Source organism: Trichomycterus rosablanca, chromosome 19, assembly GCF_030014385.1.
Source record: "Trichomycterus rosablanca isolate fTriRos1 chromosome 19, fTriRos1.hap1, whole genome shotgun sequence".
Lineage (NCBI taxonomy): Eukaryota > Metazoa > Chordata > Actinopteri > Siluriformes > Trichomycteridae > Trichomycterus > Trichomycterus rosablanca.
Window position 1 is genome coordinate 7,277,453 of NC_086006.1, and position 20,034 is coordinate 7,297,486.

Genomic DNA, 20,034 nt, shown 5'->3' on the forward strand with positions numbered 1-20,034 from the left:
CAGGCCTTGAAGATAAGTGGCAACACCGTCAGGAGAGAAGCGAGCAGACGAGCATTTGCATCTCATGCATGTACCACTCTGTATCTTCCAGCATCTACCTGCCTGCAGGAAGCCCCCCTAACACCCCCCTTCCAAACCAAACGCTTTAAAAAGCACCTCATTATCAATATCCACACTGAGAACAATCAATGTGTTCACTGGCGACTGGCTCGGGTTGAGGTCAGTACGAGGCCGGTTCAGGCTGCTGTGCCCTACCTGTCCACTCCCTCCAGCTATTGTTTCCAGTAAATCATTAAGCAGAGCATGTTCAGCTCAGCTTCATTACCAACCAGTGAGTGAAGAACACGACACCGACCGGCTAACCTTTATCCAAGACGCGCGTACACACCAGGCTAAGTGAGACTAACAGAGCCGTTCAAATATATACAATTTACTGAGTGTTTATTGGCAAACAATAACCTTCGCCCAACTCCAGCCAGCGTCACGCTCCGGCGAAAAAAGTATGATTCCCTGCAGATAATTGTATTGCATGTTGTATCTAATTAAATGTCCATAAGAAACGAAAGGAGAGGAGCGGGGTGGGGTGGGTTCCCCCCGGGTGGGTTCCCCCCCCCCTTCCTGTCGGCAAAGCCTCCAGGGGAAAGCAGCAATCACTCCATTAGAGGCTGTTCCACACGGCAGCTGAGCTGCCCAATATCGGCAAATTAGTTTAGCTACAGGGGAGGGGGGGATCGTACACATACACACACACACACACACACACACACACACACACACACACACACACACACACACACACACACACACCTGACGACAGTGTCAGTCATCATGCATAAACAGACAGCTCAAATTAGAGAGGCACACACAAAGGAAAAGCAGGAGAAGAAGGAACAGGAGGAGACAAAGAGCATTTCCACTGTGAACAAGAACCAGTCCTAACAGGAACCAATAGAGCACCAGGTTTTAGTTTAGTCTTAATCACTCCAGTTTTTAATTCAATGCCTTTCTGCACATATTGTAAATCCAAACAAAGAAACCCACTGCCCTAACGTGCTCGAATGTTATTCGATTTGATGTGATCCAATTAATTAACGCAGTGAATGCAGCAACCACCACATCTGTATTCTGCAGAACTGCATGTGTGTGTGTGTATAAATAAATATGTGAATGTGTGTGTGTGTATTTAAATATATCCTCCACATGTGTGTGTATATAAATGTGAATAAATGTGTGTGTGTGTGTAAATGTGTGTATACTGTATACTGTGTGTGTGTGTGTATATATATATGTACATGCATATATACACTAGCCTGATTCATTTAAAATCTGAATCATTTAACAGAGTCTGATTTGTTTAATAATAAAGTCTAATTCATCTAGCAATCGAGTCTGATTCATTTATTATTCAAGTCTGATTTATTAAGCAATCGAGTCTGATTCATTTAATAATTAAGTATGAATCATGTAACAATCGAGTTAAATTCATTTATTATTCAAGTCTGATTCATGTAGCAATCGAGTCAAATTCATTTAATATTCAAGTCTAATTCATTTAAAATTCAAGTCTGATTCATGTAGCAATCTAGTCAGATTAATTTCATATTCAAGTCTGATTCAGTAAGCAATCGAGTTAGATTCGTTTAATTTTAGAATCAGATTCATTTAATATTCAAGTCTGATTCATTTAACAATCGAGTCTGATTTGTTTTAAATTCAGGTCTGATTAATTTAATATTCGAGTCCACCAAAATTCCTTGTATATGAAAATTTATTTGGTGAATAAAACTATTCTGATTCTCATCTGTTACCCTTTTGAAACTAAAACTAAAAACTAGTACTGGAGCGGCAGTCAAATAAAAGCCGGAAAGCAGGAGCAGGAACATTACAGTACTCTGTGAAAAACAATAAGAGAAAGAGAACAGACTGATATGGTAAGAGTGTATGGAGTAGAAAATGCACCGGTGACGGTGATTGATTTGGTGAATCTACGTCTTCAGCTCCGGAGCCCGCTGAGAGATTGTTTTCTTTCTTCCTCTCTCTAAGGGTTCTGATTCTAACCTACAGGGAAAGCAGCTTTCCCACCGAGATGGGAGATTTTGTCATTTTGGAGTGTGGCGTGTACAGAATGTAACGGCTGTGTGACTACAGGCACACAAAGAGCAGCGAGCACAGTGTTGCCTTAACTGTGTGGCAGGCTCGGCGCTAATGGGCTGAAGCTAAGGAGTAAATACGCAGAGGCTGGCGGTGCCCTTGAAATCAGCATGCATCACTGAGGTTTGTGAAATGGTGCTGGGCTAACTGCCGTTAGCATAACACCAACCCATTATCGCACCTGAGAGGCAGCGAGAAGGCTGGCGAGATAGAGATATCCGCGAATGAGCGCTGCCCTGATTTAACATAACCCGGCTACAATGAGCAAACACAGCGGGGCAGAGTGATTCGCTGCTAAAACTGCCCCTCCTAAGGTTATCTGCTCACACAAATGCACCGGTGATTGAGTGTGTGTGTTACTGTGTGTGTGTGTGTGTGTGTGTGTGTGTGTGAGAGGGAACGAGAGAAAGCGTGGACGAGACAGAACATAAGAGCACCTCTGTTTTTTTTCCACGCCATTTTCCCCTCTGTAATCTTCTTTATTCTGTCCTGTGCCACAGAGCAGTTTACACAAGCTGAGAGCCGCCCTGTCATCTGTACTTTAATCAAAGTGGCATGAACACACAGGGTGTGTGTGCAGGGGGGCAGGAATTTGACAAAAAAAAATCGCAATACCCAGGAACTGTGCTGTGGCTTGGAAAGACAGACTGTCTGATGATACTCGGGGTGTAAAGATCGTTCTTGAAGAGCCGCCACTGTGATTACGTAAAATAATCCTGCTTTCACTCCCAATTATAGACATGTACGATGCTAGCCGTTTAACAATCGACTCTGATTCATTTAGCAATCGACTCTGATTCATTTAATAATCAAGTTTGATTCATGTCGCAATCGAGTCTGATTCATTTAGTATTTAAGTCTGATTCATTTAGCAATTAAATCTGATGCATTTAGCAACCGAGTGATTCATTTAGTATTTAAGCCTGATTCATTTAGCAATTAAATCTGACTCATTTAATATTCAAATCTGATTCATTTAGCAATTAAATCTGATTCATTTAATATTCAAGTCTGATTCATTTAGTATTCAAGTCTGATTCACTTAACAGTCGAGTCTGATTAATTTAATTCAAATCTGATTCATTTAGCAATTAAATCTGATTTATTTAATATTCAAGTCTGATTCATTTAGTGTTCAAGTCTGATTCACTTAACAGTCGAGTCTGATTCATTTAATATTCAAATCTGATTCATTTAGCAATTAAATCTGATTCATTTAATATTCAAGTCTGATTCATTTAGTGTTCAAGTCTGATTCACTTAACAGTCGAGTCTGATTAATTTAATATTCAAATCTGATTCATTTAGCAATTAAATCTGATTCATTTAATATTCAAGTCTGATTCATTTAGTGTTCAAGTCTGATTCACTTAACAGTCGAGTCTGATTAATTTAATATTCAAATCTGATTCATTTAGCAATTAAATCTGATTCATTTAATATTCAAGTCTGATTCATTTAGTGTTCAAGTCTGATTCACTTAAGTCAAGTCTGATTCATTTAGCAATTAAATCTGATTCATTAGCAATCAAGTCTACTTCATTTAGCAATCAAGTCTGATTCATTTTGCAATAAAGTCTGATACATTTGGTATTTAAATATGACTCATTTAGCAATTTTGCCTGATGCATTTAATATTCAAGTCTGATTCATTTAGCAATTAAATCTGATTCATTTAACAATCAAGTCTGATTTATTTAGTATTCAAGTCTGATTCATTTAATTCAAGTCTGATTCATTTAGCAATCAAATCAGATTCATTTAGTATTCAAGTCTAATTCATTTAGCTCTAAATCATTAATTCTGATTTATTTGTAAGGATAGAAGACTCAACAGTAATCTGCTAGAGCGTTAAAACAGTTATTGATTTAATCTGTTACTGATTAACCGGTTAATCACTGGCATGCTTAATATAAATACAACTGCAAAATCAGAAGGCAGACAAGTAAAAGCTGCACCAATTATTAACCGGTCTGAAAAGGAACTGTGGGACAGAACACAGTACAGGTACAGGTACAGGTACATTTGGACATCGTGAGCTTAAGCCTTCGTCACAAAGCGAGGTAGGAAAGTAATTCCTCTGCAGCCGGAAGCGAGCGCTAATTGGATTTGCAAGTCATTAGATAAAGTACACGTCTGACGTAGAGGGATGTAGTGCTCACAACGATCTGCTCTGATGAGCCTGAGGCAGAGCGACTCTTTCTTCAGTCTAAAACCGAACCCCAAACCTCAGTCCTGACTGGTAAAGATGAAGCTCTAGATCTGCAGTGATGTTAAAAAACCCGAGCCTCTGTTATTTTTAATGATAATAATATCGACACCGACATGAAGCGTGAAGAGATGTGTAAACCTGCAGTGCCCAAACACGCCAATACCAACACTCTACATTACAGCCTGTCCTTTCAGGGAAAAAAAAGAGCTTAGTGTGAATCAATTAAATGCTACAAGTCTATTGAGAGAGAGAAAGGCTGAACGAGTAAGCGAAAAATAGACATCGACCTGTAAGGTTGATTTCCTTCTGCAAAGAGATGCAAACGATTTAGTTAGAGATGGGTGAATTTTTTGCACTGTATATATACACACCGACACCGATCAGCCATAACATTAAAACCACCTCCTTGTTTCTACACTCACTGTCCATTTTATCAGCTCCACTTACCATATAGAAGCACTTTGTAGTTCTACAATTACTGACTGTAGTCCATCTGTTTCCCTGCATGCTTTGTTAGCCCCCTTTCATGCTGTTCTTCAATGGTCAGGACTCTCCCAGGACCACTACAGAGCAGGTATTATTTGGGTGGTGGATCATTCTCAGCACTGCAGTGACACTGACATGGTGGTGGTGTGTTAGTGTGTGTTGTGCTGGTATGAGTGGATCAGACACAGCAGCGCTGATGGAGTTTTTAAACACCTGCTGGACTGAGAATAGTCCACCAACAGCGGCCCGTGGGCAGCGTCCTGTGACCACTGATGAAGGTCTAGAAGATGACCAACTCAAACAGCAGCAATAGATGAGCGATCATCTCTGAGTTTACGTCTACAAGGTGGACCAACTACGTAGGAGTGTCTCATAGAGTGGACAGTGAGTGGACACAGTGTTTAAAAACTCCAGCAGTGCTGCTGTGTCTGATCCACTCATACCAGCACAACACACATAAACACACCACCACCATGTCAGTGTCACTGCAGTGCTGAGAATGATCCACCACCCAAATAATACCTGCTCTGTGGTGGTCCTGACCATTGGGTTTTAATGTCAAAAATGTGAACCTGTTTTAATGTCATGTTTTACACACTTTGGTTACATTCATGACAGGACATGTAATTACTGGTTAAGATTCATCATTACAAGGCTTTTAATGTCAAACACAGTCATGGACAATTTAGTATTTCCAATTCACCTCACTTGCATGTGTTGGACTGTGGGAGGAAACCGGAGCTCCCGGTCAACTCGCTAATCAACAACGCAGATGGATCAGTGTCAATAACACACATATAATAGAGAGATGGGAAACGGCTTAAGAAGCTAATACAGTATATCGATCGATTCCTTCTGATTAACACTTGAACACGGTGTTATTATTAAAGAGCAAATCTATTAAAAGCTGCACTGACGTCCTGAACCCTGGTGCTTTCACCCTGCCTGCATCCGTCCCTTCCTCCATCATCACCTCGGTTGTTTTGTGCCATTAACAGCATCTCGCGGGACAGCTCTGGCTGCTCTACAGGACGCTGGGCCAGGCAGGAAAACTAAGCTAATTGTCCCCCGCTGCTGATGAAATAAGCCCATCAGAAGAGCTATAATGTGCTTATTTGCTTGCATTATCTCAGCAAAGGGCTAATCAAATCTGATTTTGCTCTGTGAACGGTTTCGGAGCGACCAGACACACAAGGAAAACGGACGACAGACCCGAAGAGCAGGGAAAATAAATCCTGAATTTCATTGCTCTAATAAAGCAGATTGGATCTTGGAGGCTTTGTTTTTTTTTTTGCTCGACACGGGGCTTTGAAGAGCGTCAGCTTTTAAAGCTGCTGATTAACAAGCTACATAAAACGTGTCAGCAAAGAGCAATCTGAGCAGAATAGGTTACAACCTGAGACCAGCGGAGCGCGGAGATCTGCTTCTGCATGCAGTTTTATTTTTTTTTAACAGATCTGTTACTGCAAAGCAAATCTGAACCGATGTGACAATGTTAACTGAACTAAAGTTCTTCTTCTCTTTACTTCATTTTTTAACATAGTGCAGTCAGGCAATCGATTTAATCCTCCAACTGAGGGCAGTGGTGGTTCAGCGGTCAGGGTACTGGACAGGTAGCTGGAAGGCCGCTGGTTCAAGCTTCCCTAAAACCAAGCATCCACTGTTGTGCCAAATTATTTATGAAGACGTGAAAGTCAAAAATCGACCCCCTGAAGGCAGAAAACTCAAGGCCCCCATAAGTAGCTGTACAAACCTAAAAGGGTATATACATGCCACTGAATATTGAGGGACAACCTTATAAACATAGACAAATAAAGCTGGGTATATACACACCATCGAATATTGTTAAATAATTGTATATACCTATACAAACATATCTGGGTGTATACATACCAGCGGATAGTGAGGGGTGACCGTATATACCCATATAAATGGGCACATATATACCAGTGAATATTGAGGAGTGACTGTTTATACCCATACACATGTAAAGGGAAGAATGTATATCAGGAAAACTCTATATGTAGCCATACAAACCTAAAAGTGTATATACATGCCACTGAATATTGAGAGACGACTGCATATAACTATACAAACATATCTGGGTACAATACATGCTACTGAATATTGATGGACAATGTATAAAGGTATATACATACACAACAAAAAACTGAATATAGTCTCATTACAGACGACTCTGGCAGTACAGCAGTTTAAAATCATTTTTCTGTTAGAATAAGGTGTGAGGTTTAGTCGTCATGCTGCTGTCTGCAGTTCTTACCCAACAATAAACAGTAAAATGTTTCACAGATGGAGCTTAATCAACAAAATAAAAAAATGACTGACTGAGAAATTAGATGAATAAAAATGAATAAATAAATAAATAAATAAATAAATACGGCTTTCTGTAGCTGTCAGACAAATAGAAAAACAACTCGGCGAGGTTTCTGAAAGCAGGGAGTAATTATGCGTGTGGCATGCTTCCCTGTAGTACGCTGGAGAGCAACTTGGCATCTTTCGCAAAGCACGCGAACGCAGGCAATCACCCGCGCTCCTCCATCCACATGAAAGGCCGTTTGATGTCGCTTTCAAACGTCTTTAATAGAAACAAAGCGGAGGGGGAGATAAGGCAGAGCGAGAGGAAAGAAACGTGCACCTTTACTCACCAGTTTAAAGTCCTGAATGCTACAGATGAAGTAGGGTGTGTTGGGCCGGCGGCTTTCTATATACACACAATCTGTGGGACACACACACACAAAACAAAATTAATACAGTGGTAGCTTGTAACTCCACGTCACATAAACTTAAAATCTTTAAAACTCGATGTACTTTGTCTGTATTCCAAGATCAAGCATCTCCATGATTAAGAAGCATAAGGAAACAATAAAGAAGTAAAGATAAAGTGCAGGTTTTATTGTATTTCAGTGTTTTTTATATTATATGTGTGTTATTTTTTGTGTATAAGTGTCAAAACCAACCCCATTATTTTACATTAGCCTAAAATACAATATATGGGACCTCGGGACGCATTAACAGGTTTCCCATACATCCTTATGGGAAAAAATACCTTGAAACTCAACACCTTTAAAACACGGCGCCACTCCCAGAACCAATCGAGTGAGTTTCAAGGTACTACTGTATCAGGGTTAAAGACATGATGTGTGGCCGCTCAGGTGGCGCAGCGGTAAAACACACGCTGAACACCAGAGCTGGGATCTCGAATACATCGTATCGAGTCTCAGCTCTGCCTGCTGGCTGGGCTGAGCGGCCACATGAACAACGATTGGCCTGTTGTTCAGAAAGGGATATTAAAAAGCCGGATAGGGACTCTCTCACAACTAATGCAATTAGTGGAAAAGAGACAGGAAAAGAGTGCTGTCAGGGTGTGTCTCTCCGTACACAGTGCTGATCCGCATTGCACTCGTCAAAGTGTAGGTGACAAAATGCATACAGCTGCTGCCCATGTGTCGGAGGGGGCGTGGGTTAGCTTTGTCCTTCTCAATCAGAGCGGGGATCGGCACTGGTAGAGAGGAAGCATGACACAATCGGGCAATTGGACGCGCTAAAAGGGAGAAAAAGCATAAAAATATATATATATATAAAGATGCGATGTGCATTTTCTATCCTGGTCCAACCCTTCTGTCAGTCATATTTAGCAGTTAGCTAGAGCATATCCACGGCGACACAAAAAGCTAATTGTCTCTCGCGTTATTATAAAGTCCTGAACTTAAAATCCCTCCTTTCATGCCGAATTGTGAGTGGAATGTGAGTAATAGGATTACCAGGCTTTCGGCGAACAGCCAGACAGTCCAGAACAAACATCAAGGGAGTCCAGGAGAGAAGGCCTGCATTGTTCCAATACAATTACATTTCATTGGGTGTGTGTGTGTGTGTAATAAACACGAAACAGCCAAGACAAAGCAACCTCGGTACAGATGGCGCACTTAGCACCTAGCACTTGACCAGCTCTGCACACACGATGTGTCAAATTTTTAGCACTGTTAAGTAATCCGAGCTTTCTGTCGAGGTCCGGCACCGAAATCAAATTCAACGTGACTGCTGGTATGGCCGGGTCATGAACCCTGGTCTCCTTAACGAAAACATTCACGCGGTGCAGCAGCAAAACAGACAGCGAAAGTGCACCAGTGCACACTCGCACACTTCCTTCCTGTGCGGTCAACCTGGCAGAAGATAAAATGATGAAACGATGGTTTCCCACTGCTGAAAGTGAATCTTAACGGCTTTGGCGGTTCTAACGTAGCGAGAACATAAAGCAGCCTGGACTAGATGGGCGTAGATTCCCTCTCTCAGACCGAAAGGTGCCAGCCAGACTTATTACATTAGTCGCGATTTCCCACACTGGCACCACACGTGCTATTTTCCAGCGATCTTTTGAATTCTAGTCCAGTACCTTAACCACTAGTCCGGTACCCTAATTGCTAGTCCAATACTTTAACCGCTAGTCCAGTACCTTAACCACTAGGCTACAACGGTTCTAGTGCACTTCAGAGAAATAAAACAACATTTAAGCTACAAACACAGGCAGCTGTACTTTCCAAGCACAATCATCATTTATGGGCGCTTGGGTGGCACGGCAGTCTATTGCGTTGACCCATGACTGCTGAGATCTCGAGTTGTTCCAAAGAATAACAATAGGCTGTGCCTGAGTGAGGGAGGTCAACAGGGTTTGCTGGGCACCAAACAATTGCGCCATGTTCTGTTCGGCCTCAGTGAGAAGATTTTTCCTGCTCCAAAACTGGCACCTGATCAGCATTATTCCCCAACTCTGTGCAGGCGGCATCAGTCAGCCAGCAGAGGTCGTAATTGCACCAGTTATGAGGAACCCTGGTCCGGCTCATCCCACCCTGAACAACAGCCAAACGTTGTTCATGTAGCCGCCCAGCCCAGCCGGATGGCAGAGCTGAGACTCGATACAATGTATTCGAAATCCCAGATCTGGTGTGCTAGCGTGTTTTACCGCTGTGCGACCTGAGCGGCCTTTAAGTGCTCTTTTATACAATTCTTTTCATAAAATTAAGGATTGTTGGCCGCTCAGGTGGCGCAGCGGTAAAATCCGCTAGCACACCAGAGCTGGGGTTTCAGATACATCGTATCGAATCTCAGCTCTGCCATCCAGCTGGGCTGGGCGGCTACATGAACAACATTTGGCTGTTGTTCATTCAGGGAGGTAAATGCCAGATAGGGACCTCATAACTGATGCAATTACGACCTCTGCTGGCTGATTGATGGCGTCTGCACAGAGTAGAGGAATAACGCTGGTCAGGGTGTGTCTCTCCGTGCACAAGGCTAATTCGCATGTGAACTCGCCTCGTGCAGGTAAAAAAAAAATGCAGTTGGCTACTGCACACGTGTCGGAGGGGGCGTGTGTCAGTTCAGTTCGCTCTCCTCAATCAGGGACGAGGGTCAGCACCAGTAGAGAGGAAGCGTAACGCAATTGGGTAAAAATTGGACACGCTAAAAATCGGGAGAAAAAGGGAGAAAATGCATTTAAAAAAAAATTAAGCATTGTTTTAGTTTTGGCTCGGTTAAAGATTGTTGTCATAGTGTTTGGTATTGCTAGAGATTGTTGCTGGTTGGACTTGATTAATTGTTGCACCAGAAAGTGCACTGTATGTATGTTTTGAACTCATAACAGGACTCAAATTTGAATATTTATGCGGAAACACACAAGTGTGGTAATAATTTTTGCATTTTTCATAAAAAAAACAAAAACAAAAACAAAAAAAACATAAAAATACAGAATTTAAGGGTTCTGATCGTCTTTCCGCTTCAAGTTGAATGAAAACCTCGCCAAATTAGCACAACGTCACTACCAAACTGGGAACAGTGGCTGTGTAATCCTAATAGACAACCATATAAAGGTGATGAAACAGGAAGAGGAGGGGCTGTTCGGGGCTGTTCAGTATTCGAGTCACAGCGGCGTTCAGCACCCGCTCTGATCCCATCTTTATTGAATCAGGAAACACAGAGCGCGAGAATTCGTGATTCATAAAGCAGGTGCGGGAGAAGCGTGATGAATAACCGAGAGAACGGAGCAATATCGAGTGCTTTATTAACGTGTAACTAACGTGAGCGATTTGTCACGCTGAGCGAAGATCACCGGCAGGACCGGGATCAACCTTTACCCGGCAGGAACAGTCGCGTCTGAGTGCGCAGCAGATCCATCCTCCGGTAAACAACCGGTTTTGAGTATGGCTACCAGGAGACAGCAGAGCTGCACGGAAGCAGCGTTTACCCAAACACTTCACGTTCCGGGAGTGAATTAATGTAGCGTGGGCCTAGGGAGGCTAAGAGCTATCACTAACAGAAAAGGTGGCAGTTCCATTCGGCTGCTCTCGCCGCCCGCACACGCATCATCTTTAATTTATTTGTTTTGGTCCTTGCCATTATTGATCTCGTCGCGTTTATCTGTTGGATGCGGCGGGTGGAATAGAGATATTAAATAGGCTTGGCGCGGCGTGTGATGTTTGTTGGGAAAGGTGGGGTAGTAAAAAAAATGTGCAGGCGGGGGGGGGATTTATCAACGAGCGCAGATACACGCGCGGAATAATCGGATAACTGCAAGACGTCTGCTAATAATCTGATTACTGCGGATACATGCGTTTTCCTAACCTGCTTGTGAGAAACCGCATCGTTTACATGGGTCAGTCGGTTTAAGTGGGTTAAGGTGGCTGCATGGCAGAGCTGGGACTCAATCCCACAACCTTCCAATTGTCTAATACAAGGCAATACACTACAGTGAATTATTTTTTTTATATATATCCCAGCTATCCCAAAGGGCAGCCATTGTACAATGCAACCTGAGCCACGTGGGTTACTGTGGCTGCTTGGAAGAGCTGGGATTCGATCCCACAACCTTCCAATTGTGTAATACATGGTGATACAGTACAATACAAAATTATTTTTCCATATATTCAAGCTATCCCAATGGTCAGCTATACTACAAACGCCTCTGGAGCCAAGTGGGTTAAGGTGGCTGCTTGGCAGAGCTGGGATTCGATCCCACAACCTTCCAACTGTCTACTACAAGGCAATACACTACAACGTCATTTTTTCCCATATATCCTAGCTATCCCGGCGGTCAGCAATTGCACAATGCCCCTAGAGCCAAGAGGGTTAAGGTGGCTGCTTGGCAGAGCTGGGATTCGAACTCACAACCTCCAATTGTCTAATACAAGGTGATACAGTACAATGACATTTTTTTCAGTATATCCCAGCTTGTTTGAAAGCCGGGCTCAAAGTGCAGGGTCCGACATAATACAACATTCCTGGAGCCAAGAAGGTTAGGGTGGCCAGACCCAGACCTGGGATTCAATCCCACAACCTTCCAAAATGACACTCTTTTTCTGTATATCCTAGCTAGTTTGAAAGCTGACATTTTTTTTCCGTATATATCCTAGCTATTTCAATGGTCAGCAATTCTACAATGCCCCGGTAGCCAAGTGGATTAAGGCAGCTGCTTGGCAGAGCTGGGATTCGATCCCACAACCTTCCAATTGTGTAATACAAGGTGATAAGTGACAATGACATTCGTTTTCTGTATATCCCAGCTATCCCAAGGGTCAGCCATTGCACAGTGCAACCGGAGCCAAGTGGGTTAATGTGGCTGCTTGGCAGAGCTGAGATTCAATCCTACAACCTTCTAATTGTCTAATACAAGGTGATACAGCACAATGACACTTTTTTCGTATATCACAGCTTGTTTGGAAGCTGGGCTCAGAGTGTAGGGTCAGACATTCTACAATGCCCCTGGAGACAAGTGGGTTAAGGTGGCTGCTTGGCAGAGCTGGGATTCGATCCCACAACCTTCCAATTGTCTAATCCAAGGGGATATGGGACAATAAAATAGTTTTTCCGTATATTCCAGCTTGTTTGGAAGCCGGGCTCAGAGTGCAGGGTCAGCCAGTGTACAACACCCCTGGAACCAAGTAGGTTAAGGTGGGTGCTTGGCAGAGCTGGGATTTGATCCCACAACCTTCCAATTGTCTAATACAAGCCGATACAGTACAATGAAAGTCTTGTTTCGTACACTCCAGCTTGTTTGGAAGCCGGGCTCAGAGTGCACGGTCAGCCAGTGTACAACACCCCGAAGCCAAGTAGTTTAGGTTGGCCAGACCCAGACCTGGGATTCAAACCCATAACCTTCCAATTGATAACCCATATATAATTCTCATTGATCTACCACTGTTTATAATGTTTATCCAAAAGAGCTGCTTCAAACTGCCAAACAGTGTACAAAAGATACTCCTGAATGAAGGTTGCGTGCACCAAACAACCAAATTACCGGGCTACAATCCAGCTGGCGTATTGTGATGTCACAAAAACAGAGGGCGACAAACATCTCAATGCTTCTTAATAGTCATTAGTAGGGATGAGTGACATGCTCTTTAGTCCCATCTCTTTTGGGCTCAAGCTCGGGTTTATACAGGAACATAAATAGAGGCAGGATTGGCTGACCCCACACAGCTTTCTTCGTATGAGGAGGCGAAAGAGGAGGAGGAGGAGGAGGAAGGGGGAGCTTGGAGAACAAAAGAGACAAATCTAAAGATGAGATGACATGTCTTTGAAAGTCCCAGGCCATGTCAAGGGGGATTTACCTCAGAGAATTGGGGATTATGGACCCCTTAACCCCGCCGGTGGTTTTATTTAAAAGGGGGGTGGATTCTGTGACGGGTGGAAAGTGAATGAACTAGCGCTGAACGCTAAATAAAAAAACATAACCACAAATGTACAGCTGGATTAAACGGAGTCCGGTTCTGTGCACCCAGAATTCTCCAACAACAGCGCAAACAAACTAGTCCCTTGTCCCTTGATGTTTTCTGCGACACTGAATGCTTCACGAAAGGTGTATTTTTCTCAAATATCTATTCAAGTCGCACGTTTCGCTTGGAGCCACGTTCGATCCGCAACAATGCGGACGACCCTCCTCTGGTGTGAAGTGTGCGTTTTTAATCTGCGCCACGCTCTTCGAGAGCGGACCTCTGAGACCGCAATCTGTTCAGCAGCGTTCCAGCCATTTTGTGCTTTTCCACAGCCAGACAGGCAGGCAGGGAGGATCGTAACAAAGGAGGGGCTGCGGTGGGGCTGGGTGAGATTGAGAGAGGGGGGGGTGATATGGATGCAAGCTCATCCAGGGTTTTGTACACTTCCCAAAGCCTCCCTGAGGCTACAGGTTTCCACCTCTCCCCCCAGTCGTTGTGTCTGAAGTGAAGGGGCTCTGCAAACAGCGCACACCCATTATCGACCCCGGTGCTGGAGCAGCCTACGCTCATCCTTACACCGAGATTTATAGAGGTGGAGAAAATAGCCCTCTGTCACGTGAAAGCAGTAAAAAAAAACATGCGGAAAAGCTTAAACACAAGCTGTTTGTGGTCATCATTTCTTAATACATGGCCTCATCTCACTTAGCGGTATGCAAATGTCTGAGAGAAGGGAGGAGAAGGGAGGGCTGAATCGATGCTGCTCCTGTGCTCGTCAGCTCTTCTGGTGTTGTTCAAACAGTGAAGCATGGCTCATTTAAAACACACATTTACCAATAAAAACGAGGAGGAGGAGGAGGAACAATGGTTTGCTCTACATTTCTGCCTGACTGGATGTTCACATCAGCATGAGTGATGATCAAGAGCGAAAGTAGCAACAAGATGTGAACGCACATCATTTATTCTTTAAACGTGTGTGTGGGGGGGGGGGGGGGGGGGGGGGGCTGCTGTTTGTTGGGCAAAGCATTGTTATACAGATTGTCTGTGCTAGGCCAGGCCGGGGGTTCTAATTAAACTTGGACCGCCATATCCAAGCCTACATATTCCTGTTTGATATTTGAGGCTTGGTGGGGCTTGAACCAGCGACCTTTCAATTACCAGTCCAGTACCCTAACCGCTAGGCTACAACTGTCATTCTTATATTATAATTTATAATCTATATTATTATTATCTATATATTATACAACAGTTAGTTCCGACCTTACAATCTGATTGGTTGAGAAGCGTTCTAACTGTGCTGATATTCATGATAACAGCACGGTCTTTTCACACCACAACTGTATTACTCCGCTAATGCGTTGCCAGTAACGACAAGCTTCATGCACACAAACGCGCACGCAGGCGACACAGACTTTTTTTCCGATCTCGTTTTAAATCCGTTATCTGATATACAATCTAGCGCACTGTGTAGGGAACATAAATCCGTGATCTGATACACAATCTAGTGCACTATGTAGGGAACATTAATGTGTTTGTAACGCGAACGGTTAGCTTTAGGGCTGGGCGATTTTCACGATTAATTCGGTTCATTCGAATGAACGTTTTCACCCGATGTTAGAATGTGACAATCGCGATTGTTGACATACTTTATATTTTAATTAAAATACCAACATGTCACGAAGCAGAAACTGACCAGACGCCCGCGGAATATAAATCAGGGAAAGTTTAATATAAAAAGGGCGAAAACAGGGTACAAAATCAGGTAGAGTCCAAAACCAGCGAAAACCAAAACAGTAAACGGAAGACAACAAGGATTATACACGGTAACGGTTAGATTCAGTAATAAGGAGCGCAAACACGATCGGCAAAACGAGACACAAAAAGAAGCGTTTAATTAAGATTCACTGAATCAAACACCGCTGAACTGAATCAAAATACGGAGCCGATGAGCGCGATCAGGATTGGCTGGAAAGTAACAAATTACATTTACTCGCGTTACTGTAATTGAGTCGTTTTTGTGTACTTGTACTTTTTAAAGTAGATTTTACAGCCTGTAATTTTACTTTTACTTAAGTATGTTTTGTACTAAGAATTGTAATTCGCTACATTTTAAATCACATCCGTTACTGAGTAAAAAAAATCGCGTCTGGGAAACTGCTGCAGTGAATTCTGCGATAGAGTCTTGGATCTTTTGTCTCGGTTCCTTTTAAAGAGCCGTATGTATGTAACGACTCCCAAATGCGCGAATCGGTTCCTTTATTTTGGCTTAAAGGGCCGAATCATTCTACGACACATAATAGTGGTTAATACAGTTTGAAAGTTTTATGGGACTAAAAGGACACATTACACATCCTTAAATGTTTAAAATGTTGTATCCACCCCCCCAAATCATAAGAGGACAAAATCAAAGCTGAGCTGAGTGATCACTTGATGCCCCCCCACCCAGTGTAGATACTGATACAGACTCACTCAGTGGTGGAAACAGCACAGTACAGGCTCGTGTTCCTTTTAAGAAACCTGTAAATAACTTTTTGTAGTTTTTTTCCTAATGTAAGGAGGTTCTGCTTAACATTATTTAAAATTAAAGTTGTTTGTGAGCTATTCTTAGATATAGATAGATAAGGATATAGATAATTTAGATCTATTTTGTTTTAATTATTGTGATATCGTTATTGTTATAAAGTTTGAGTCCCTTAAAAGGATAATTATAGGTGGTGCTGTTACTATTTTTGCACTTCTGCAGCCTTTAATTACAATGAAAAAAAAGAAATTTGAGTCTTATTTTAATTGCATTATACAAGAAAAAAAAATAATAATTGAAATCGTAATCGACAATCGGGTATAATTTTAAAATAATCGAGATTTTTTTTTTTTTTTTTCAAAATCGCCCAGCCCTAGTTAGCTTAATAGCCCAGTTAGCAGCTCCTAAAAGTTCTATTATCACCCATAATCCTTTGGTGTGTACGAGAGGTTTTTTATTTCTTTTTTTCCCTTCGGAGGTTCTTACCTTTTTCTTCTTGTTGTTCTTACCTCCCTGAAATTAGTTTTTGCAACTTGGAATGTCTGCTTTGTAGTGTTTTATACTCGTTTATACTACTTTGTACTTTATATTCGTTGTGGAACTACTTTTTGGCGGAAAGTATTGTCAATATTAAAGCATATTTATTATTAAATTCAGGGCTTTTTTGATTTATTTTCTTTCTTTATTTTGTAAAAACTGTTGTATAAAAGCAATAGAACACTTGAGGTCGTGTGTTATCCCGAATAACATCACGGCTGTGATGATCTGCGACCGAATCACAGCCGTGATGTTATTCGTGATAACACACTCCCTCTCATGTTCTATTGCTTAATTATTATCTGTATATTACTACTATTATATTTATTCATATCTCTATATAACTTCAAATTTTTATTTTTATTATTTATCCCTATGTATATCTTTATATATATCTTTATATTTATCTTTATATATATATATATATATATATATATATATATACACATACAATGCATATTATTGCTCTTATTGTATATACAGTGTACCTATAACTATAGCTGATATATCGTATATATAAATACATATAATGATCTTTATTTCTATATTTATATGTATATATCTGTGTATATATTGTTTATAAGTATAGATACATACAGTAACTGCTCCTGTTATGACTATTATGCCACAATTTGCACATATCATGTATTGTATATATGCACTTTCGCTACTCCACTTAACTATATTTGTTCTTCTTTTGCTTGTTCAACTACAACTGCTAAACTCAATGCTAAAACGTTTCTTCACTTCCACTAAAGCATGTGTAAAATAACACACAGCCGCGATGTCGAGCTTGGCCTGCTCCACACGACTTGGCAGGCAGCAAAACTTCACTCTGCTGTTCCTCAAATGAAAGAAAGCAGGAGGCAAGCAATAACTGCGTTCACACTCCTCTCCTGTCACACCAGCAACAAGCAGCAAACTGTCTAACTGCCCTGCTGGAGTCATTTTTTGCGAGGAACCGAGTATCGGGTCACACCGGAGCAATTCACTGGCCAGAGAACTCCAGCCAGCGCAAAAGCTGGGACTTTTTATGTTCCGAGTGCCTGTATTATTTTTCTTAGTAACGGTTTGAGTACCCAACACCCAAATTGTCTCACATTTGCCAAGAAAATGCTTTTAATAATCAGTCTGAAGCACAAGCCAAAAAAGCCAAGCAGAAAAAAGAAACCAGATATAAAACAGAATAGGACGTGCTCTCGAGGCTGTTGGATGTGGACGGCGTTTGGCCGTGCTGACAGCCCTGCAGGATTTAGGTGGCTGTGTAATTAGGTGACAGCTGTCCAGACCCCCACAGGCAGTCAGGGGAACACAGACAGGGACAGAATATTAGAGAAGGTATTCTAAAGGAATACCCGTGTCCCCCGAGACACGGCACTAGCCAACGACACAGCTCATTCACACCGCCGTCCAGCTCCGAGCAGCTCGGTGACCGTATAAGCCGTCTATTTTTAAAGGTATTCACCCAGCTCTGTGAAGAGGATCGCAGATAGCCGGAGAGGAAGATACGCACCCAAACCTCAGCTATCGATCCCGGCGTTCATAATCTCACAGCTAAATCCATCCGCTGCCTCCGTGTGGCGAATATCCGCAAAGCTACGAGGCCCCGGACACGAGAGGACCACTCAAAGAGCGGATCGATTCCTGCTGCCCGGTCGGTCAATCCGGGCAGGAAGCCTGCGCATTCATACAAACGCTTCACAAGCTTGATGCACACCTCGTTTCATGTCATCATCCAGCCTGTTCATTTTTACCAGACGCGATGGAAAAAAGACCCCATCAGAGCGAAAATGGGGTCGGCACGGTAACGGAAATAGCGTGAAAACACCTTTTAAGAATGAGATGCTGTTTAGAAATATTCATGTAGCATTTTTATAGCTTATAGGTTTTCTCTTCTTCTTGCAGTAAACATGAGCTACGACAGAAAAAGTCAGTTTAGTCTTCAAACTTGCAGCTGGTACAAAGAATAAATAAAACAGCCTTTTTTCAGGCTGCACCAGCACCAGCATGCACATAAAATAAAATAATAAATACTGTCAGAGTCAGAACTACACAGATCACAGCCGATGAGAAAAGTGAAGAATATCCAGCGTAGCTTTTTCAGTCTATAATACAGTAAGACATTTCTTCTACTGTTTCATATTTATTGTATTTATTTATTAGGATTTAACGTCATGTTTTACACTTTGGTTACATTCATGACAGAACAGGTAGTTACTCGTTACACAAGATTCATCTTCATCACAGTCATGGACAATTTAGTATCTTCAATTCACCTCACTTGCACGTCTTTGGACTGTGGGAGGTAACCGGAGTCATGGGGAGAACATACAAACTCCACACAGAAAGGACCCGGACCACTTTACCTGGGAATCGAACCCAGGACCTTCTTGCTGTGAGGTGACAGTGCTATTACCAAGCCACTGTGCCAAACAAGGGTGCATATAAAAGGTAGAATTTGTGGCAAAAGAAATTACACCGATTCGATGCTGTTTGTTAATGACACTATGTTCAAGCTGCTATTGGAAAACACACAAACAAACAACTAAATAACTGCCCCAAGGGCCGCTCAGGTGGCACAGCGGTAAAAACACATGCTGGAACCAGAGCTGGGATCTTGAATACGTCGTATCGCTGGGCTAGGCTGAGCGGCCACATGAACAACGATTGGCCTGTTGTTCACATAGGGGTGGAATATTAAGCCGGATAGGGACTCTCTCATAACTAGTGCAACTACGACCTCTGCTGGCTGATTGATGGTGCCTGAAAAGAGTTGGGAAAAGAGTGTTTCGTTCAGGGTGTGTCTCTCCGTACACAGAGCTGATCCGCATCTGATCCCGTCTAGTGTAGGTGACGAAATGCATACTGCTGCTGCCCCTGTGTCGGAGGGGGCGTGGGTTAGCCTCGTTCTCCTCAGTCAGAGCCGGGGCCGGCATTAGTGGAGAGTATAAATGCTAATAGGTGCCGACAATTAGCAGAACAGAAGGGTAAAGGAATGGAACGTTAACCTGTATAGCCAAACAACCGGGCAATTATTATCATTTTTGTTTTTAACTCCCGGCCATTGACGGCAGTGACCACCCTCATAACGTATTACGCCTTCTTGCTGTCGAAAAAAGAAAAGGAGGAATAAAGTTGCCACATCTATGAATATTACACACATATCGAGACATGCATTCTAGCATTTGCCTTAGTGCTAGTTTTTACTGTGGCATATTAATCCCCTGATATAACACACCACATGACCTGATCAAAGTCCAACAACCGTTCAAAAAAATCCTGCCAGAGGATGTAGACAGGAAACTGTACATGATTTCAGTATCATTACCTCCTATTTACAGTCTCACACATGCTAGCTAAGCTCTCTCCAACAACAAAAGCAATTAATGCAGCGTTCGGCTCTCTCT

General features: G+C 42.4%; 1 protein-coding gene across 4 annotated transcripts in view; it reads right to left on the minus strand.

Annotated features, from left to right (window-relative positions):
- Window positions 1–20,034, minus strand: part of rerea (arginine-glutamic acid dipeptide (RE) repeats a) — a 238,821-nt gene that overhangs the window by 80,233 nt on the left and 138,554 nt on the right. For all 4 annotated transcript variants that reach the window (XM_063016133.1, XM_063016134.1, XM_063016135.1 and 1 more), the window contains one exon: window positions 7,516–7,586. In XM_063016133.1, the coding sequence (XP_062872203.1) occupies window positions 7,516–7,586 (71 nt within the window). The remainder of the gene's footprint in view (window positions 1–7,515; window positions 7,587–20,034) is intronic.